At 43.6% G+C, this 24,112-nt stretch overlaps 1 protein-coding gene across 3 annotated transcripts in view; it reads right to left on the reverse strand.

Moving 5' to 3' along the window:
• Positions 1-5,639: 5,639 nt before the first annotated feature.
• The window catches only part of LOC121859020 (poly(rC)-binding protein 3-like), a 113,188-nt gene continuing 94,715 nt past the window's right edge, over positions 5,640-24,112 (reverse strand). Inside the window, exons 5-11 of one of the 3 annotated variants that reach the window (XM_042355683.1) lie at positions 21,098-21,379; positions 20,766-20,891; positions 17,728-17,839; positions 15,019-15,157; positions 14,730-14,864; positions 10,912-12,684; positions 5,640-10,248 (exon numbers count right to left, since the gene is read on the reverse strand). In XM_042355683.1, coding sequence (XP_042211617.1) covers positions 12,354-12,684; positions 14,730-14,864; positions 15,019-15,157; positions 17,728-17,839; positions 20,766-20,891; positions 21,098-21,379 — 1,125 coding nt within the window. In that variant the 3' untranslated portion in view covers positions 5,640-10,248; positions 10,912-12,353. Of the gene's footprint in view, positions 10,249-10,911; positions 12,685-14,729; positions 14,865-15,018; positions 15,158-17,727; positions 17,840-20,468; positions 20,892-21,097; positions 21,380-24,112 lie in introns of all 3 variants that reach the window. The other 2 variants (XM_042355682.1, XM_042355684.1) reach the window with 2 other exon arrangements.

Here is a 24,112-nt window from a genome sequence, read left to right on the forward strand (position 1 = left end):
GGTTTACCTTGCTTATATACAGTGTCAGGGGCAGAGTGGTGAAGTATGGTGAGGTTTACCTTGCTTATATACAGTGTCAGGGGTAGAGTAGTGAAGTATGGTGAGGTTTACCTTGCTTATATACAGTGTCAGGGGCAGAGTGGTGAAGTATGGTGAAGTTTACCTTGCTTATATAGTGTCAGAGGCAGAGTGGTGAAGTATGGTGAGTTTACCTTGCTTATATACAGTGTCAGGGGGAGCAGAGTGGTGAAGTATGGTGAGGTTTACCTTGCTTATATACAGTGTCAGGGGCAGAGTGGTGAGAGTATGGTGGGGTTTACCTTGCTTATATACAGTGTCAGGGGGCAGAGTGGTGTGAGTATGGTGGTTTACCTTTTATATACGATGTCAGTGTCAGGGGTCAGAAGTGGTGAGTATGGTGAGGTTTACCTTGCTTATATACAGTGTCAGGGGGAGTGGTGAAATGCTGGTGGGATTTGCCCCAACCCTATGGTGTCAGAGGCAGAATGGTGAGAGAAGTATGGTGAGGTTTACCTTGCTTATATACAGTGTCAGGGGCAGAGTGGTGAAGTATGGTGGGGTTGCAGCATGCAGTGTCCAGGGGCACCTTGCTTATGGGTGAGGTAGTGTCCTTGCTTATATAGTCAGAGGCAGAGTGGTGAAGTATGGTGAGGTTTACCTTGCTTATATACAGTGTCAGGGCAGAGTGGTGAAATATGGTGGGGTTTACCTTGCTTATATACAGTGTCAGGGGTAAGTAGTGAAGTATGTGAGGTTTACCTTTGCTTGAAGTATGGTGAAGTATGGTTTACCTTGCTTATATATAGTGTCAGAGGCAGAGTGGTGAGTATGGTGGGGTTTACCTTGCTTATATACAGTGTCAGGGGGCAGAGTGGTGAAGTATGGTGAGGTTTACCTTGCTTATATACAGTGTCCAGGGGCAAGTGGTGAAGTATGGTGAGGTTTACCTTCCTTATATACAGTGTCAGGGGCAGGTGGTGAAGTATGGTGAGGTTTACCTTGCTTATATACAGTGTCAGGGCAGAGTGGTGAAGTATGGTGAGGTTTACCTTTGCTTATATACAGTGTCAGGGCAGGTGGTGAAGTATGGTGAGGTTTACCTTGCTTATATACAGTGTCAGGGGAAGAGTAGTGTATGGTGAGGTTTGCCTTGCTTATATACAGTGTCAGGGCAGAGTGGTGAGAGAGTATGGTGAAGTTTACCTTTGCTTATATAGTGTCAGAGGCAGAGTGGTGAAGTATGGTGAGGTTTACCTTGCCTTATATATACGTGTCAGAGGCAGAGTGGTGAAGTATGGTGAGGTTAACCTTGCTTATATACAGTGTCAGGGGCAGGTGGTGTGAGTATGGTGAGGTTTACTTGCTTATATATACAGTGTCAGGGGGCAGAGTGGTGAAGTATGGTGAGGTTTGCCTTGCTTATATACAGTGTCAGGGGCAGAGTGGTGAAGTATGGTGGGGGTTTACCTTGTATATACAGTGTCCAGGGAAGCAGAGTGGTGAAGTATGGTGAGTTTACCTTGCTTATACAGTGTCAGGGGCAGAGTGGTGGTGAGTATGGTGGGTTTACCTTTGCTTATATACAGTGTCAGGGGCAAGTGGTGAAGTATGGTGAGGTGAAGTTTACCTTGCTATATACTTGCTTATATACAGTGTCAGTGGTGAGAAGTATAGTGAGGTTTACAGGGGGGCAGTGGTGAAGAATGGTGAGGTTTACCTTGCTTATATACAGTGTCAGGGCAAGTGGTGAAATATGGTGAGGTTTACCTTGCTTATATACAGTGTCAGGGGCAGAGTGGTGAGAGTATGGTGAGGTTTACCTTGCTTATATACAGTGTCAGGGGCAGAGTGGTGAAATGTGGTGGGGTTTACCTTGCTTATATGCAGTGTCAGGGGCAGAGTGAAGTATGGTGAAGTTTACCTTTGCTTATATACTCAGTGTCAGGGGCAGAGTGGTGAAGTGTGGTGAGGTTTTACCTTGCTTATATACAGTGTCAGGGGCAGAGTGGTGAAATATGGTGAGGTTTACCTTGCTTATATACAGTGTCAGGGGCAGAGTGGTGAGAGTATGGTGAGGTTTACCTTTATATGCTATACAGTCAGAGGGCAGAGTGGTGAAGTATGGTGAGGTTTACCTTGTCATCAGGGGCAAGTGGTGGTAGGTTTACCTTTGTATAGCAGTGTCAGGGGAGCCAGAGTGGTGAAGTATGGTGAGGTTTACCTTGCTTATATACAGTGTCAGGGGCAGAGTGGTGAAGTATGGTGAGGTTTACCTTGCTTATATACAGTGTCAGGGGCAGAGTGGTGAAGTATGGTGAGGTTTACCTTGCTTATATAGTGTCAGGGGCAGAGTGGTGAAGTATGGTGAGACATTTGCTTCATATGTTTGTTTTAGACATTTCACTTGCCAATGTTTGAGCTGTTTTTTAGGTACGCTTAAATTAGGTTTAATGGTACATAAACGTAGTTAATACCAGTGAATGTTTGGTTATACAATACTGCTCTTATAAATAACAAAAAAATCTAGTCAAGGAAATCTAACATCGTGTGAAATAGGGTTGGGGAAGGGGGAGACTACTGTATATGCCTGTTTTCATCACTGTAAAGTCAGATATCAGAATGGCTCAAATATCACCATTCATTAATGTCCAGTGTTATATTATAAACTTTATCGTGGTAAATGTGTATAAGACCTTGAGTGTGGAGGAAGATTACAAGTGAGGTGGTTAAAGTCTCAAAATGAGGGGTATCGAGATGTGACCCCCTGTATGTATCAAGAACTGGTTAACAATATTGGTGTAAAAAAAGACAATTACTCTTCAGTTCCACATTAAGGCGGCAACTTCAATATGCTATCACTACCTATAAATTAATATACCTGTACTATTACCTATTCCTAAACATCTATTGTACATGCAAATAAAACACTCAACTAGTGTATATGGTTTTAAGTGATAAGAGTAGGAGCCTTGTACTCTCCCACGGCAGCATTACTATTGATGAGAAACTAGATGTTCTTTTATTTGCCAGAGTAATCTTTGTTCATATCACTAAATACCCTGTTCTGTCTTGCTAAAAATTTTATCTTTTTATTAAGTCTTATATTTCTGTTCTTTGTTTTTCATTCTTCCTGTATAAATTTCTCTGTTATCTTTTTACAACTTTCCCTTTCATTGTTTTTTGTTTTTATGACTTACTATTTATCATTATTTTTATGTCTACTGTCAGGTATGGTAAATACTATACAGTCCCCTTCACTAGTGCATTTACAGGGGCTCTTCAGATTTTGTGCAGTGTGGCACCGCTGTGTTTGTTTACATTCAACAAAAGGAAACTACCAATCGTAAATATACTATCGAATCAAATAGAATCGATATTAAAATAAATACGTCAATGATAATGATTTGTGGAATGTTTATGTGACGAGTCCCTGTAAATGTACTAGTGAAGGGGACTGTACATGGTTTGTAATCCTTCACTAAGATTTGTTGAATATACTGTATGGTGCTAAATAAATATATTGTACATCTATCTTTTTACTTGTACGTAATTACAGGTGGTCTCACCTTAACTACCATACATAAGTACAACTGGTCTCCTCACCATAAACTACCATACATAATTACTACTGGTCTCCTCACCATAAACTACCATACATAATTACAACTGGTCTCATCACAACTCCCATACATAATTACAACTGGTGTCACCTTAACTACCATACATAATTACTACTGGTCTCACCATAAACTACCATACATAATTACTACTGGTCTCCTCACCATAAACTACCATACATAATTACAACTGGTCTCCTCACCATAAACTCCCATACATAATTACAACTGGTGTCACCTTAACTACCATACATAATTACTACTGGTCTCCTCACCATAAACTACCATACATAATTACTACTGGTCTCACCATAAACTACCATACATAATTACTACTGGTCTCACCATAAACTACCATACATAATTACAACTGGTCTCCTCACCATAAACTCCCATACATAATTACAACTGGTCTCCTCACCATAAACTACCATACATAATTACAACTGGTCTCCTCACCATAAACTCCCATACATAATTACAGCTGGTCTCATCACAACTCCCATACATAATTACAACTGGTGTCACCTTAACTACCATACATAATTACAACTGGTGTCACCTTAACTACCATACATAATTACAACTGGTGTCACCTTAACTACCATACATAATTACAACTGGTCTCCTCACCATAAACTACCATACATAATTACAACTGGTCTCCTCACCATAAACTACCATACATAATTACAACTGGTCTCACCTTAACTACCATACATAATTACAACTGGTCTCACCATAAACTACCATACATAATTACTACTGGTCTCCTCACCATAAACTACCATACACAATTACTACTGGTCTCCTCACCATAAACTACCATACATAATTACTACTGGTCTCCTCACCATAAACTACCATACATAATTACAACTGGTCTCCTCACCATAAACTCCCATACATAATTACAACTGGTCTCCTCACCATAAACTACCATACATAATTACAACTGGTCTCACCTTAACTACCATACATAATTACAACTGGTCTCCTCACCATAAACTACCATACACCACCAGATTCTGTGTTTCCTTGCCATCATTCCATCAACACCAGTACAGTGAGGCTCTCTTGCCAACACTAGAACAATTCTTAGGTGCACCAACATCCATCCCCTCTAGGAGAAGGAGCTACCCACTACCTTTTGCATATCAGCGCCAGTCTGACCTACCTGCATCATAGTGGGAAGAGGCTTGTTTGTATAAGATAATGACAAAAATCATATGCAATTATAGGGAGTACAGAACATTATATATATTAGACGATGTACTAGACAAATTTAAATATTCAATAAATATACGATGAAAATAAATGTAAATATACACTATGCATTGTTATACACATTTACAGCCATCATTTCACAATAAATTATTGGAGAAGCTGAAGTAAAAACAGCATAAAACAATTCATTTTTTAAAGACTGAAAGCTTCTCTGTCCATAACTATGACTGACATCTGTGTGGCATAACTTAACTAATGTCAACTTTTCTGAAATTGTCCAAGATCACTAACAAGTTAATTTCTTCAAATTATATATTCTGCTTGGTTTCTTTTTATAATGGCTGATGATCCTTGACCCATATAACTGTAGCATACTGTACTGTACATTCTTTTATGGTATTATTAGGCAATATTCTTTAATTTTCTCACTCATACACCTCTCTTCCACACCATCTTCTGTGTTTGGCTTAGTTTCCAGTTATATTCAATTTGTTATTCTTTGTCTTGCATAGTAAATGGTAATTCTTCTTTCATGATTAGTAATAGTGCAGAAGTATGTGTGTCTGGTAGGGGCAGCACAGTGTAGTTTACTGTAGGCTGGGTTATGGGAGTTACAAGAGTGATTGGATGACATGAAATTTATGGTCTGCCCACACTATTCTACTGTCCTATGCACTAAAAGTCTTACAAGTGTTAGAGAATGAGATTACTTGTACCATTATAGTTTCAACTTGTTTAATTCATCTTTACCTCCAAAGGAACATAAAAAACAAGTTCAATTTGATGATTTATTTAAACTCAAACAATACTTGTGTCAGACAAGACACATATGCACAATCAATAAAAAATCATTAACTGCTTACATCCTTGAAATATTTATTGCCATAACATTAAAATTGTGAAACACTTTTCCTCAGTAAAGATGGCGAACATGTCAGGGAGCCGTTCAGGGCGGGTGTTTGTTGGCCAGGCGTGTGAGGTCCACCATCCTCTTATTGTACTAGCGTTCTCCCCGGGTCCGCAGCTGCCGCTAAGCAGCCGCTGCTTGTGGAGTTCGGCTCCGCCAGTTATGTGACGGTCCGCCTCCAACACCGTGGGTAGGTAACACTGGGGGCACAGCGGTAACCCCACACCCTGGCCAACCGTGAGCCTCTCACACTCCCACACTGTGGGCGTATATAACTGTGAGTGGCCTGAGTGTCACTGTGCCCTGCCCGGCTGCCTGTCACTTGTGGCCCGGCCTTCCCAAGCATGGACAAACTAACGCACCCAGCATCAGTGATGCTGCAAGATTTGGCATTAAGTTGGCACTAGGTTAACATTTTATAATTGGCACTTAAGTAATACTGTCCGTTTCCATGTCGGGGTAAGGACGGGCCACATGTACAACTAGTAACTACACGCGAACATAGTGACACGTGAAGAACAATGATATGTAAATCTGTGCCTAATACACAATCCCCCTGTAAAGTACGAGTAACCTCTCCTGCACTGACTAGCTGTAATGCTAACGCTGAAGATTCACCGAGATGATGAGGCGGCCCACAAGCTTGTGTCTGCAGGCGGCACTGCCGGGCCAACCCCGTTACTCCGAGCGCTACACCGCCGGTCGCCCGTGCGGCGTCATTCACCTGCACGGGGACTGGCCTGCTAATGTGCTTCACCTCAGCCTCCGACATTAACTACAAAGACTAATGAATACCGATCAGCAGACCAGTAAGAGAGAAGTGTAAGCGTCGGCGGCGTCTCCGGCCTGGCGCCCCATCCGGCTCCCAGTACAGTGGCACGTCAGCCTAGGAGATCAAGGGTGTGGGAGCCAGAGGGCAGCAGGCGGGAGACCACACGAGGTCAGTGCTCAGTGCCGCCTGCATTTCACCTCACTGCTGCGTGGACACACGAGTTCAGGCGTCAGAAGTAGATACCGTACAAGAAAACAGTATAAAACAACGCCGCCGTTTAGCTGAAAACAGTACTGAAAGACATATGATATTAAGTGTACACATTTCTATTGTAATACACTGCTCGACCCTGTTCAGTTTCATATAAGGCAAATACTGAGAGCAAGAGGGATGTAGTGAGCTGCAGGTCAGGTCAGGGCAGGTCAGGTGATGGGTCGGGTGTTAGGTCGAAGCGGCGGCGGTGGTGGTGCCTCGGGGTGAGGTGGCGGAGCCGGCCAGAGAGGAAGGCAAGACGTGAGTATACCCGCCCTGAATGATTCAATCGCGCAGTATCTGCTTCGCCTGTATTCTTCTCGTAGGGAGCAGTACAGACCGCTAGCGACCTTAAGTGTACATCGTCCGTGGTCTAGGGAGGACTCCTCTCCGGTCAGCGCCTACCACCCGCACCCTCACGTGTCCCCCGCCGTCCAGGTTATCCCGCTATTCCACGAATGGGCCTAATACAAGGAGTAACCGAAGCTAAAACAAAACAGATTTGGTTATATGCCCTGAGATTTTTATATATATTTTTTTTTAGTTTTTGCAAATCATATGTAGAAAGCAACAAACACATGAAGTGAGTGAGGATTATCTGCCAGGTTTAGCATAATTAAGGTGAGCACTATCGCTAGTAAGCCAAGGCCCTAGTACTGCATCAGTGCACGTCAGGCATCACAGGAGCCGCTGCTCGGTGGCATCACCGCCCCCGTCCGCGCCGCTCAGCCTGACGGCAACTTATGACCTAACCATCTGTATATAACAAATTAACAATAAGACACGTGCGCAACAGAAAGACTCATTACACCGATTCATATGCATATACAAATTAGTTGGATATTGCTATATCAACCGTCCACAGCCCTAGCAAAAATCATAAAAAAGCATATGCAATGCATGGCTACTCTGTATCAAATATTTGCTATAGTGAACAGCGAGTATATGTTCTTGGTAGAGCCCACCGTGGTTACCGGCTGGGCTACTAGATGCCTTTACTCGCCCGAGAGTGTGTGAGCAGTGGGCGGAGGCTCCTTGTTGGGCACGGCTCTGTATACCCGGGTAATGGGCAGGCATGGGCAGGGTGGGGGTGCGAGAAGACCCGCGACCCCCACCCTGGCCCACGTGCCTGACTCCCTAGACTGGCACAGGAACCCTGGAAGGCCACACCCACCGCGCACACAAGAATTGCGACACCAAAACCTTGGTTTTTGTTAATTGTTGTTTCTTGGTACAATTTTTTTTCTACTGCGTCACGCTCAGTGAGTTAGATACTAATTTAGGTTACATAACTGAGCAATGTAAAATTCACAGCTCCTTGATTATAATTTCTTGAAGGTATTAATTAAAAGATAGATGAGAGGGTACGCTGCGCCGTGCACCGGGCTTGGCTGCAGCACGCGCCAGTCTCACATGGAATGGCTGAGGCAGCGGCTGTACGCTGCACTCACGAAAGTGCCCCGGCACTTGTCGTGACTCTAGAGGGTTCTAGAGGTGTCCTAGAGGGTCCTGGTGCAGCTAGTGAGACTACTGGGGGAGGGGCTGGACTCGCCCCGCCACGGTTCTCCAGAGCCACTCTTCCCTAGCCCATCACCACCCATCTTGTGCACCTCACTGACTTCTTCACTCCTGTCCACCCTACATACTAATCCTTAAGTCATAATTGTTCATAATTACCCTTTTCCATGAACTATAAGTGTATCAGTTGATAACATTGGGAGTTAAATTATAGGTCAATGTCATAAATACATAAAACAAAACAAAACTGTTAAAGATGTGAATAAAAGATGTGTGGACAGGTGTTGGGTGTGGCGGTGCTCGGGTCCGGGGATGGGCAGAGGGTGGAGCGGCTGGGTGTATGCTGCTCCTTACGGCGAGGTCTGGCGGGGACCTCCGCCGATCTGAGGCAGACAAGAGGTGTGTGCAGCGCGGTCGAGTGGCGGAACACACTAACAGTTGGTCGACTTCTGGTATGAGGGGGTTGGGGGGAGGGGGTCAGGGACTCGTAGAAACTTTACGTTGTCTAAGACTATACATTGTGGCAATACCTTAAAGAGTAATTTAAAACGTGTTTTATCACCATATACTACAATATGATTAAAAATCAATGACATGCCATGTGAAAACAATAAATAAATGCTTGGCACACATTCGACTAGACTTGAAGCCTTACCAGCCTCTCACAACTAGACAGTACATGGGACTAAAATGTAAACGCTTACAAAGCCCTACTGACGTATGGTAATATGTCTTTTACAAAACCCTGTGGAAGCCAATGACAGCTTCAGTTCATGAAGGTCAGAAGGAAGCATAAGAAAATACTTTCAATTCTAGGAAACATCTAAAGCTTCGAGATAGAAATATTAAATATTTACCGACATTTACTATCTGATGCATCCAAGAACTTGTAGATAAGATTATAAAATTCAGAGTGTATCTACAGAACAACACCTCTATGTATACATAGCAGTAGATAACTATTTCTTTGTTATTACAGTATTCTAAAACTAGAGATAAGCTCAACTATATGATTGATCAGTCATATACTGAAGGTGGAGTTTTCATAAAAATATCATTTTCAGTTAATCGACTAAAATATCAAGCCTTTTCCACGTGTTAGCCTCTATATCAAGTGATCCAGTCAAAGAGTATAAAATGGTACGCATGTATACAATACTTCAGTTATCACAGTCACATTTCTGGTTCCAGCTGGAGCATTCCGATGGTAACGATGCTTGAGCAAACGAGGTTGGCGCAGGGGGTCAGGCAAGGTGGGGAGTAGCGGCCGCCCTGGGGGATTAACTGAAAATGTTGTACACTGAGCTACACAACTGGGCAGGGACCGGCCCACAGCACTACCAGCTGGCTGCTGGCCGGGCCCCGCTGACACCGAGAGTATAAAGTGGTAATTGTGGTAACATGTGTCACTGAGGCGCCTCCCAGCCACGCCCACCGTGGCCGACCCGCCCCTCCACCGCTCGTCTCCAGTGTGCCGGCACCACCACCACCCACTGCCACGCTTGCGCCTCCTACCTCGCCACCAACACCGAGGCATTCTTGACCACAACCGCCAACTAGACTTGTACCACAGCAATTTATACTTAAATAATGACTTTTTCTTCTAATATCTGTGCAGAAATACATGCTCAATAAATTCAGAGAAGAGGTGTTGGCAGGAGTGGTAGAGGTAGGTGGTGGTGAAGTGGTGGTGAGGGGGCGCGGCGAGCTGGTGGTGTTACTGCATGCCTGGCCAGACACCCGGTGTTGTGTGGGAAGCTGGGGTGACGGTGGCCAGCTGCATTATGGGCCGCTCCTGAGGCAGGGTTTTGGCTGGGTCCAACAACACTAGAGGCTGCTCGCATCAGTGGATAGGGGCTCGCACGATGTGGTTGGGTGCAATGTATTGGTAGCCCACGCCCGCCATACCCAGTCCTGCTGTCTCCATCGCTATCCTGCAACACACACCCGCATCACCCATCACCAATACTCAGACTTTAAACACCATTTTCATTATTAACTCTCCACATAACCAAGTGTTTCACTTAAGTAACTAAAATATTTTACTTCAGGAACATTAAGTTATGTACAGTATAATGAATTCTTAATGGTAAGGAAGTTAGTCATTTGTATTCATAGTCACATCCCAGAGGCCTCCTGTATTATGCAAGTCTGTCGTTTATACTGTATGTGACGTGGGCCATTTATCTGGTCATCAAGTTTTCTTCCATCAAATATAAACACAAAAATATTCATCAAGGTGTAAGTGTCCACTTTGCTCCGCTCGAGTCAGATAGAGTGTAACACCCTATTACTGTACTGTATCATTAATATTCTTGATGACTGCCTTCACTCAGTCTGTCAACCTTGTTCCTCTGTAACAATCTCATACATTAATATTAACACTTCATGAAATAGTCTTCATACCTGCACTTTCACTCTTCCTGTAATTGTTAACATAAATTAGTAAACAAGATCTTTGGCCAGCTGGTGGATTTAACAGGTATGTTGGGGCTTGAGTGAGGTACAGGGAACAGGTAGAGACTGTTTAGTTTGCTTGGCAGGATGATATATGACAAGGTACTTCAACACTTGTTGTTCCCAGTGTGACAACTTACCTGCTGGGGGATGAGGTGTCTCGGTAGCGTTGGATTGACACGATCGCCGCATCGGCTTTATGGCCAGGCAAGTGTCCCCATAGTGTTACGTCAGTCCAAGGTTACGTGGTGGCTCCCTTCTACACGCATCCACGTTAACAATGACAAGTGCAGGACTGAGGCATTAACTGAGAGAACTTTATTGAGTGTTAGTGTTGCAGAAGGGAGCCAGCCATCCAGAGGGTGTTGAGGTGCCGGGCGGCGGCGCGTGGTGGCGGTAGTGGTGGTAATGGTGATGGTGGTAGTGGTGGTGGGAAGGTGGGGTCACCACGGGGCAGGTCAGGATAGGATTGTAATGAAAGGCTTAATCTTCCTCAAACTTTACACTTGTTTAATGTCTAGTGGAAGAAACATTCACATATTGAGCTTACGATTGAACACCAGTACTTCTAAGGAGACAATTAACTTATTGCAAAACTGTACATTCCATACATTATGATGAAAAAGGAAAACAGCTGAGTTTTGTACCCACATGTACTTTCTCAAGGAATTACACATTAAGTATGTAATATTTAATGCCATATCCTAAAGTGACTAAACCGAGCAACTACGGCACACGTGCTCAGCGCTGCAATGCTAAAATATGAGAGGCGGTGATCTGGTCACAGTGCCCAGCTTCCTATCTTATGCCTGGTGCCGTTTGACGGTAGGGCACCCAGCAGCTGCTCACCGACCACATCCTATGTCGACACTAACTCTTACAAGCTTGGTACTTACATCTGTTGGTTCATTAGAAAATTTTCAGATACTTGACACAAATTGCAATGAGAATAGTATGAATCTGAGACTGTCACCAGATGAACCATTACTGACAAACAAGAGTATCATGCACAACGCTTACAAGAAAACTCTATGAAATTGTGACAATGCAATATGCTTTCAGCTTCTGCTTGATGCCATTATAAAAAACAACAGGAAACAAAGAATCAATTGTCCTAACTGATATGTTTAGTTGAGAGGTGGCAGGCCGTCTGGGCTGGAGTGAGCCAGCAAAGACCACCGTGTATAACAAGCAGCTGCTGACCTAGTGATACTGACCATCTGACACCAACACGCATGTACCCATTGCATACACACCGTAACTCTAAGTCAGAGAGTACACAGCTTCCTGCTACCAGATAGTACTTCCTTACTCTAGTCGGTGGCATGCAGCTGGGAATATTCCTACTCAGATCTGAGATGTATGACATGCCCCAGCCCTGCTGGGATCTGTATAGGGGCCACCAAAGCCACTCTTAGCAGTAGATGGGTCGGGCGGCCCCAGGCCAGCAGGGCGGAGGCGTGCCTGTAAACAGGAAAAGCTGGCCCCCTGGTTGGTGGAGCGCCACGAGGTTCATCAGGAGTGGAGGATGAGGACGCTCTGCGTCCGGAGAGGACCGGGGCCCCGTGGGAGAGGATGAGGTCTAGTAGGGTGCGAACTTGCTGCGCTTGTTCTCCTTGGGGGAGCCATTAGTGGGCTGATGGACAGAGGCTTGGGCGCGCAGCTTGGGTTGATAGGCCTTGTTGTGCCTGTTAGCAGCCGCAATACCAGCCAGGCCCTGGGAGGAGTCGGGGGCGAGCAGGGAGGTGAGGGAGGACAGGCCCTGCAGGCCGGTCAGGGAGGACAAGGCGTTCAGGGCTTGCGGGTTCTTGAGCAGCTGGGCCAGGGGGATGGCACTGGGGCTCAGCCCTCCCGACCCGGTCGACCCGGACCCGCCCTTACTTACTTCAAGCTGCGCCTTGTGCAGTTCCATGCTGGGGGAGACAAGGGGCCGCAACGTTATCACTGGCACACTACGCCGCGCCACCGCCCACATGCCCACACTTGAACACTCCTCGCCACATTTACAGGATGATTTGTCTACTAATTTATAGCTAATCTAAGCATTAATATTCATCAAACTGATATTCCAATTAATTTTGCACATCTATCATTGTGTGGTTGTCGAGAACTGTCAAATGTGGGGAGGGTGAGAGTGGGCATGATGGGCTGTGGGGGAGGTGCGCGGCTGGCCCAAAGGATAAGGATCAGATAGGCCACGTTATCAGCTGATGGATGTACGAGGCTCCACACTGGATTATCTTTTGGATTTTGGAATAATGGATAAGGACGTCGCCTGACAGGTTGTGGGAGCTACTACAATATAAAGAAGGGAGGATATTGGTGTGAAGCTGTGACAGAGAACTGAACACAACCTGACAATGTGACGCCCAGAAAGGATAGTTGACACTTATCAGGTTATGACTAGGTATGAAAGAATGAGAAAAAGCTTTCAGATTTTTGAATACATAGATTTGGATATTCTTGTGTTGGATAATTGTGCTATATTTAGCTATGTTGGAAAATTGCAGATATTTAATAAAATTAGAACATAAAAATACAATTGTGTTGAAAACTAGTGTTACTTTAACAGCTGTAAAGAAGAGTGAGAAGCAGAATCCATTGTTAAAATAACAGTCCAGACCAGTATGAGGTAGAAATGCATAACAGAATAACATTACATGATAGAAGGCTATTTAGCGGGATGCTTCTTAAGGACAAGAGATTTAGGTGAAAGAGTTAGTCTGATCTGCTCACACTCTGGAAGAACTTAAATAAGCAAAACTTGTAACACAGGCAGAGAGTTACGGGAAGTTGGGACCAAGATCCATTCCCTGTCCACTTACTTTACTATGTTAATTTAAACAGAGCCAAGGTTAAGGCTGGCATGTTGTTGGTCCCTTGATCATTGGAGCAGTGACCAATGGACACCAGAGCCAATTCATAAAGTGGGTCCCATCAACCACAGAAGGAAGTGTTTAGTGCTCCTTGCAGGAGAACCACATGCTGAAGATGGGGTAGGGAGAATGGCAACAACAGCCAGCAGAGACAGCCATGACAAGGGAGGCCCAGAGTATGGGCGGGGAGTGGAAGTATGACTTACCAAGAGGGTTGAGGCCAGGGCTGCCTCCGGGAGAAATGGCACGTACCCACCAACACCAGCTACTGTACCGTAGCTGGGGGCAGGCACAGCGGTCATCACACGCCCACAACCACCACACAAAATGCCCAGACATAGGTACAAAAGCAACACTCATCATGGGGTAACTAGTGTTGTTTCAAGTTCAAGAGCCATTGTGTTGGCATGTAGATGTAAGAACTGAGGGTAGAGCAGGAGCTGAGAGATGGTTGGTAGTGTGTGGGGTTGAGGGCAGTGTGTACCGCCAGGATCAGGACTTTCAAGGATAACAGGTAAAGGACAAAGGACTTACCACGCGCGAATGGAACTGCACTTAGGGCATCAATAAAATTTAAGGTACAAAAATGGCAAGACCTGAAGCCAGTCGTTAAGGTAAGGAATACTGAGGTTTTGGTCAGATTGGATTTTATTAGGATCGCTTGAATGTGGAGAGAGCAGAGGCATGCAAGCCCCTGCCCGTAGCTTGTGTACAATAACGACGTAAACGTGTACATACCTTCAGTCCTTACGAGCGCTGGGACCTCACAGTACTGTGGAAATAGACCCACACACGTCAACACAATTACCAGTGGGCGGTTGTGCCACTAAGCTCCCCATGAACCAATCATTATCAAACAGTAAAATGAACACAAAACATTTATGCTATAGTAAATGTTTCTACTGAACATGTTCCACTCAGAGTAAGTATGGGAAAAGCACAACCCTCCACTTGGCTTATAAAGTTAGCCTAGTTCTCTGGATGAGTGTTACAAAGACAGAGTTAACTCGGGCAAGAGATGTATGGGTAAAGTGGAGTGACGCGAGGGCTGAGGAGGGTTGAGGGTTGAGGCTGCAGTTTACCTGGTGTTGATGAGGTACTGCGCGAGGGCAACCTGGTCCGCGTTACCCTTGATACTGATAGTCCTGTCTTGCTTGCTTGCCTCTTCTGACCCATCATCATACTTGCTGATGGTGATCATTGCCCCTGTGATTTGCCTGGAAAAAGAAGAGCAGGGGTGACTTCAAGTCACAAGTAGTGTGTCAATGATTTTTTTTTTTCTGTTGGTTGAAGAAAAATTCACCCATTGAAACTGTAATTAGCATTACACTTCCAGTAGTTTCATAAGGGTTAATATTTTGAGGGACTTACCTGATTTCAGCAATCTTGGTGCCACCCTTGCCAATGATGCAACCTATGAGCTCATTGGGCACGGTCATCTCATGAGTCTGTGTACCAGGGCCAGAGCCAGCGGGGGTCCTCAGTTGTGACCCAGCCAGGGCTGCTAGTGCTGAATGGGAAAAACAATTTCTGTACCATCACAACTAACTCAAAATATTTCATCATCACTCTTTATACACACTTTAACTTTAACACACACAATATTTTATATCTACATGAACCTCTTCCTTAATGTATGACCAGATCAACATACGATGACAGTACAGTAGTTCTGGTTATACTGTACAGTATAGAAATATATACAACTTATGGTAAGGATCAGACTGAAAACTAAATCACATTTTCTTGACTTCAAGTAAATACTGTACAGTATTGCTGACTACCAAGCCAGTGTATTCGGTCGTTGGAGGGGATACGGTTAGAAAACCAACTCCTCTATGGCAGTAAACAAACAGTTGGGTCACACAAGACAGGTTTATCAATGTGTACTGTGAGTGTAATAAGATGCAGTTAGTGCTGAGGGTTTCCATGGCAGGTGTAATTCCATGACAGGTGATTCTTGGTGAAATATTCCAAAACTACATAGCTGTTTTTAAAGTAATAACATCCAATATATATCATGCACACTCACACCAAAAAAAACCCTAATGCAATAAGCACTATACTGTACAATCTGAAAAATGAACAAAGAATCTGAAACCATTCCTAGATGACAAACCCCATTCTGCCCATTCTCACATCCACCGTGCCCAGGTGTTGGAGAAGTTTTTGTCGAGTGTACATGCAACCTCAAGAGGAGCAGCTAAACCTTGTGATGACATGTACAGTATCTGTCGTGTATACAGTGTGGTGTTGTGACCTACAGACCAACACTACTAGACCACAACACATCACCATCACAATAATAAAGTCAACATAAAACTCCAAGATGCAACAATTTATACAGGGACAAAGGAGGCCCCTGGACTTAATATAGATACGAGAAATTAGGACAATGTTGCTTTTTTTTCCTCGAATTAATGAAATATAATTCAGTAATGCAGGGAGTTATGGCAAATACCCGTCGTTTACTTCCCTTGAGGGCGAAGCAACGAATAATACCGAATGAAACAACGTGATAATCTGAGTACACTCGGACGTTGATATGTTACAGCTTAACAATTACTCCCGAGATGTTATTAACTACAGTACGTCCAAAATAATCTACCAAGTCATGGGTAAATAAATACAATCTTCTCTTTCGGTGTATTGTAAAGGTCAATATGGTTTGATTTAGCACCAGAGTATAAACGTTACAACTCCTACATATATTTCTTTTTTTTGTGTACCGAGATGTGAAAAAGCAACACATTCTGTCCCTCTTTTGCTGTCTGTTGTTCAACTCGTGGCTTTAATAGGTGTAAAATTTACTTAAAATATCCTAAATAGTATTGTAATAAATAAATAAATAAAACCTGGGGTGGAGTGGGGTGTTAGCAAGAAGTATATGGGGGGAGTTGCAAGTACTGTAGTGAGGTGTGAGAGAGAAAAAGGAAGGTGGGGAGGAGGAGGTTAGCAAGTAGCAAGGTGTGAGGGGGAGAAAGACCAGAAAGCTGTGAGAGTTGCCAGAGAAAAGAATTGTTACTGATCAAATGGGTCCCAAGTCCTCATAGACCCCAACTTAACCTAACCCAACACTAATGGTTTTATCAAAGAAAGTCGGGACTTATTAAGACCTAAGACTGGGGGGGGAGGGCCATTTGAACAGTCACTAAAAAGGAATAATCTCTTTCCTCTTAAAGACACAAACACTAACAATAAAATACACACAAGACAACAACAACAACAAAAGGTCGGCCAGTGTCACATTTACTCTGGTGGCTCACACATTTAAGTTGCCCAAACATTAACTTCTGTGTAAATGATCGAAAAAAAGAACTATCCCAAAGACTTATAACTGGGGGAATTATATTCTTTTAAATAATATCTTAAATGTTTTGAAGGATTTAATGAGCAAAAATTAACTACCACTGGCATGACACGACACCTTTGACAACTGATCTCAAGGAATAGATTTTAAAATTTCTCACACTAATTCTTTGAAATTAAAATATACAGTATTTACACTTTAATGAAATGTCTAAAATATTTATACCTCCAGTAATTTCCAGTAACTGTAAAACTTGAAACAAATGAGTCACATTACTGTACACACGTCTACTACCTCGCCATAATGTGTGTGTAAAGTTTCAAAGCCTTTCATGGAAGACATTAGGAGGGGATGATATTACAGTGACCGGCCCAGTGTGAGGCGGGAGGGATGGATGGATGGCCAAGACTAAAGATGAAATGTGATGACAAGAACAAAGCTAAAGTGTTGTGTTGCACGATGCACCAGACAGTCAAACGTAATAGTAAGTGTGTGGCTGTGAGGGAAAGGCTGATGAGACAAGATATAATGTAATATATAAGTACAAAGAGAAATGCGGTACATAATTAAGAGAATGCCCCAAGACAGGTCGACGGGAGTGTCATGACGTAGACGGGAATAAAGTGGCGGCTTGTTTGTGTGTTCCTTTCCTCTGAGAACCTTCTACTGGGATTACTCTGATCTACATGGCAGGACTGGCAGACTGAACAGGGACACAAAACCAAAGAGGAAGAAAACTAAAAGTGCAAGTGCAGTATTAGTTAACATACCATCAGCTGTGTTGCCGGCGTGAGGGTTGACGCCACCACCTGGGTTGGCACCGGCTAGGCTGCCCAGACCCAACAGTCCTGCTAGCGGGGAGTTGTTGCCCAACTTGCTCATCTGAACATAAACAGATACAACGGTTGTTAGGTGACGATCGTCTATCCATTTTGTTTGTGAGAAAATTATTGTACAACTTTATGACACATTATAAGATGTGAAGTCCTTGTTCTAAAGACAAAATAAATACCAATTATAATACATTAACAACAAACCTAACTACAGTACTTGCCCTGAAACTATTTTTCAGGGCAGTTTAAAACTATTTCATGACAAATGTGACATGACTGACTGAACACTGTGCAGTATTGGCAAAAACAAAGAAATAATTCTATGTACATAAATAATGTCGAGGAAGAATTAGCTCTAACTAAAGTAATATCTTTGAAGTACTAAAGATATTATTTAGAGATTATATTCATGTGGTGTCAAATAATTAAAACATTATCAAGGCCTGAAAGAGGATTTCATTACTGGTGTGTGAATAGATAAGAGCAGTACATCATCTTAATCTAGCACAGATATAATCCCCAAGCCACCTCTGGGGGGCCCCTCCAGGTTGGAGTGTGCGGCACAGGCCGGGCGGGACTGAGAGAGAGACAGAGAGAGCACTCGGGCAGCGCTGACTGGGTGTTGGGGGGCGCGGGCCAGTCCTCTTCTTCACACCTTTCAGGATTCTTCTTTTGCAAGTCAATTTTTCTGTGGATGTGTAGTGGGTCGCCGCCTGATGGTGGTCAAGGGAGGATGGGCAAAGCACAGGTGGTAGTAGTGCCTCTCCTGACACTGGCTAGTTATGGTGATGTTTCCTCTCCTTCAGTAGCTGTGTCAGGAAAGGCCTCCAGGGTGACAGTGGTCGTCAGTAGGGTGCACCAACATTGAGGAAGTGTCGTATGTTAGTGAGGGAAGCTGGGCGTGGGTTGAGGAGGGAGCTGAGGATAGGTTGCTAATAGTTGAGGAATAATTGTGTTGCACCTTTGAAAACTAACCAAATTAGCCAGCGAAAAGAAAACATTTATTAATTCATAACTGAAGTGAAGAAAGAATGATCCAGGACAGTCTGTGGGGGGTGCTGAGTGAGCGTCGACCGGCTCGTGACAATCTCCTAAAACATTTTCTAATCTGGGGTGGCTGTTGGTAATGGTTTCCTCGAACATCAATAACATTTCAAAAACAAAATTCTCAGCAATATAATGACAAGGAAAGTTGGCTATTCTCAGCCGATTATCAATTATTTCACTGTGAACTGAAGTCTCCGTCTCCTCTCACATTAGAGAGCTGGGTTCAGGAGCACAACTATTTAATTATATATTTTTTCACTTTTAACAGGAATATACCGTATACTGTATGCGTCTCCATCAAGTGTCAGAATCATATGTTGGTGCTGGAAATATGTGTCAAGACTAAAAACAAGAAATAGGTCAATGAATCACTTGGTATCTGATCAAACCTTACACCTGCACCTTGACAGAAGCACCTCACTTCTGTATCTCACTGTGTGTTGCCTAACTTTATAATGCTCTTAAATCCCATACCTTCCCCATTGTTTTTTTTTTATTTATCTCCTCATACAATTTCCTGTTAATGGTTCAGGTCTCTATACTCTTAACATGTGTTGTCATAGTCTCTGAGTGGAAGTAAAGGGTTTTGAGGGAAACACTAAAATCAAAAGGCTAAGACGATCATGCAACAGGGACAATACTGGAGTGTTGAGCCGGGAGCGTCAAGCGTCAAGCGTAGGGTCGGGGGAGACCAGAAATTGTCCAGCACACCAAGGTAGGTCGCAAGGCCACAGTAAATTAATAGCCATTTTGTTAACACTAACATAAGGACTATAACGCATTTACATTTAATATGGACCAATACAAGTTATCCTTCTCTGATCAACTTATCGTCAAGTTCAACTGTTCACCTCAGTGTTACTTTATATAAGATCTTAATTAAGGATTGTAATAAAATCAATGACAGTTTACATTTATATAAATAACTTATCCAATGATAAACTACATAACAAGTGACTCTAATCTTACTAAATTAATTAAATGTTTTCTGATCAGACTTTAGTTGTTAGAGAAACATTGAGTCAAGCTTTCCAGTTTGTAAGTTTGAAGGGTAGAGGTTGAGTCCCCCTATGAGGGAGACAGTCAGTGGTACAGAGAGAGAAAGAGAGAAGGGTGTTAGGGCCTTCGTCAGGAGGTGTGGGTTGGTGTTGGCGGCGCAAGGGAATGAAGAGGCGTCAGCATGGTAGGGACGAGTGAGGAAGCCCCGCGCCCCACGACCCGCCAGCAGGAGCTGCTGTGCACCTGGGAGATGTACCACCAGGTGTCACCACCTAGCCCTGGCCACGCTCTCACTTACATTTCCAAGAGTAATGCTATACCGAATATATCTAAATTTTACTGTAACACTACACGAATAGCCACGTACATGCAGGATGGCAGGCGGGTATCTAAGGGCAGGTCCTGAGTTAAAGGCTTGGCTGTTGGGTTAGGGCAGAGGTTATGGGGGTGCAACATGCAGGGTGTGATCAGGAAGCACATTGGGCAACACTAATCAGGTCTGGTCGGGTATGGAACACGTCCGGATCGGATCGGGTCGGGTCGGGTCGGATGGGCGGCGAGGAGCCACGGAGAGGGTCCAACTGGGCATGGGTCACACGGGCACTCGGGCGGGACACGGCGGTGTGACTTACATCCTGCATGTGGTGGAGATACGGGTGTGGCATTATGCCAATTTGGCCGTTCTTCAAGTGTTCGGGTGGGTGGCCTGGCGGATGGCCCGGCGGATGGCACTGGGTCGTGATCTGCAAGTGCCCCGCATGGCATGGGTGATGGCCCGCAGGCGTTATGATGGCGCCATGGTGTGGGGGGCCCGGGGAAGGCGCTGTGGAGACGGGACATGGGGGCAGGAGGGGGCTGAGGGGGGCCTGCATGAAGGGGCCGTGGGGCCCCCCAATTGGTGGTGGGGGAACAAAGGGAACGGTACTTACATCGGGCGCTGAGGGAACAGCGTAATTACCCTGGATAGTATAGGCCTGGCCGCCGGCTAGGATCACCGGCCCACCGGCGACCTGGGGTTTGGGGCGGTAAGGGATCGTGGCGCCTTTGGGAGGGGACTGAAAGAAAAAAATAAATATATAAATATAAAATATATAATACAAATCACACGACGATCTTACTAAACACAATAATATAAATTCATTATACAGACAGTATCCACAGCAGCAATTTACTTAACATAAACCTGACTTAGTAAATTCACAAGACATTAGTGTGTCACGTGTGTAACATCACGCGTTTGTCCCGGCAGTGACGTACTGACCTCAAGCATGACGCAGCAGATGTTGTAGATACACTGGGTTATGGCCTCGGAGGTGCCGGACACGGTGACCGCGCGCTCCGTAGAGTTGGGCAGCATCTCGGACGCCACCTGGATGGACGCTCCGGTTACCTCGCGAATTTCCTTAATCTTGGATCCGGCCTTGCCGATGAGTGAGCCACACTGGGAGGCGGGGACGATCAGCCGCAGGGTGATGGGTGGCCGCTGCTGTCCTCCTCCGCCGCCGCCTGCGCTCCCATTATTCTGGTACATCTGACCCAGGAACTGAAACAACACATTCACTTACTTAAATATCAGAAGAATATATTTTCATACAACTAATAATGCACAATGAATAAAATCTGAACAAATATAGAAATATAAGTGAAAACATTGTACTCATTGTACTCTTAAAATGCTCAGTACAGTCTCACCCAAAAGTTGGTTAACTCTCCCAGCCAGCTATTGCTGCACTGTCTGCTTCAGATGTATGAACTTGAGTCTGTTACTTTGAACCTTTAGATTCATTCGTATCGGTTTTATGTTCTGGTTGGTACCGAGACAGTTTCAAACATCTGAAGCAGGCAGTGCAGCAATAGCTGGCTGGGAGAGTTAACAAACTTTTGGGTGAGACTGTACCAACGAAACCCAACCTAACTAAACCAAACCAACCAAGATAAATCATCCTACCTCACTTAACCAACCAACCTATATAACTTAACCAAGATACCTGAAGCAACCAACCTAAACCAGCCCACAAATCTTAATCATCCTATCAACCTAAACCAACCAACATAAACCACCCAACCATAAACATCATGACACAGCTGGTTGTTTACTTTTGACTGTGTTTAATAGAAGACTTATGATTATTTACCACAAATAACAGTAAGCAAATCCACAGGTTTAAGATGGATGTAAGAAAGAAAAAGAAGGAAAGAAAGAACAAGATGACAGAAATAAGACAGAAAGAAAGAAGCCAAATACTGTACCTAAACATTAACCCCACAAGTGCCCTAATTACATACCAACACTACTATTACCGTCGGCAGTATTCAAGTTAATTTAAAATAGTTACCCCTCCACCCAAAATAATAATAACAAATTAAATAAAAAATTATTTATGAAAAGTATCATGATTCAATTTCTGATTAAGTGTATTTAAAACGAGACAAATATAAAGCCAGGATGGAACAGGTTCAAGAACATGGAAACTGTAACTCCCTCTCTCCTTCTGAACTGTATTGGTAATTACTGTATTCTGGTGTGTGTGTGAGGATTATGTATTTGCAGATGAGGAAAGTGCAATACAGTAATATGTATAATCTAACAACGGGAACTGCTGTAATTATATATGTGCCAGATGCAATAATTATATTTTCTTGAAGTTACGTCGAAATTGAGGCGAGTATAATTTGAAACCGGTAATTAATTATTCTTAAAGCGAGAATATTAAATCATTAACGTACGGTATATTACAGTAAATGGAAAGTGTAATATCAGAAATAATTTGAGACTGTTACGAGGCATAACTTAACCTAGACTTATGTTAAGGCATCCTAGTATCATCCAAATATCCTAACAAAACACAATGACTGAATGATAGTGAACGATTTAACTCTTAATTCCCATCACTATAAAATATACACTACTGTGTTAAATATTTGAAAGACTTGGTGTTAGGATAATGTCGATTTTAACATGAATTATTATGCACCAGGGTATTGATCACTTCCCCGCTAATAAGAAAATACTGAGACCAAGAATTTACTTTATACCAAAATATACAGTATAGTATAAGTTTTTATTCTGATATTTTGTGAATGGTTAAGTTAGGATCTAGAAACAAAATGTAGGTTCTGTGTTGTTTTGTTTTGTGCTGTGTTATGCTGTGATGTGTGTGGTGTTATGTGTTGTGTGTTGTGTGTTATGTTATGCTGTGATGTGTTGTGGTGTCATGCTGTGTTGTGTTGTGTTATGTGTGTGGTGTGTCATGTTATGTGTATGCTGTGTTGTGTTGATGTGTGTGTGTTGTGTTATGCTGTGATGTGTTGTGGTGTCATGTTATGCTGTGATGTGTTGTGGTGTCATGTTATGCTGTGATGTGTTGTGGTGTCATGTTATGCCGTGTTGTGTTGTGTGGTGTTGTGTTGTGATGTGTGGTATTCAACATCCAAAAGAAACATAACTTACATTAAGAATACAACAACAACAACAAGAGTTATGCATTTTACTATACCCTGTACATTACAAAGGGTATCTACGGTCGTGTCTATACTGTATACTCAACACACACACTGAAAACATGGTCGGAATAATCAATGTATTGGAAAGTGTATCATAACACAAGATACAGGATATTGTAAATGACCTTAATCCCTCCCCATGGGCTGGTGATGATCAAGTGTTACTGCACTGAAAACTTGTAGGGAATATCATCATTTACTCTCCACGAGACAGTGCTCTTCCTTTACTGGCTGACACACACACACGGTAGATTGGTCATTTATCATTTGGAAGTTTATACTAGTTTTATAATTCACGAGATAACATTCCATACAGCTTCCACTAATGCATGTGTATCCCTAAAGCACACAGGCCAGCCATTCAATACAAGAACAATCACCTACACTAATATCTGACACAGTGGCTGGTGTGTTTTGTAAGGTGTGGCAAGAATGCTTATCTCGCATCCCTAGTTGTTTTATTGTGGTGTAAACAAAACAGAGTTGCCATATCTCACAAAATGCACCAACCTTTGTACCAGGTAAAAGTGAAGGCAACTGAACCTTTACTCAACCCCTCCTCCATGACCCACCACCACTACCATCAAGAAGCAAGCCCTTAAGAAGACTGGTGTTGAAGGACCTCCCTCTTAGGCATACACACCGAGTCATACCAACATAATACACAATGTAGAGAAGTGAGAATAATGCTGAGAAGGGAATGACTGGCAAGAACACAGCCAGCCAGCCGCCAAGAAGATATACGCCCGCACAATGAAGCCCAAGCCGGTCT

This window comes from Homarus americanus, unplaced genomic scaffold, assembly GCF_018991925.1.
Source record: "Homarus americanus isolate GMGI-L3 unplaced genomic scaffold, GMGI_Hamer_2.0 scaffold4658, whole genome shotgun sequence".
Taxonomy (NCBI): Eukaryota; Metazoa; Arthropoda; class Malacostraca; order Decapoda; family Nephropidae; genus Homarus; species Homarus americanus.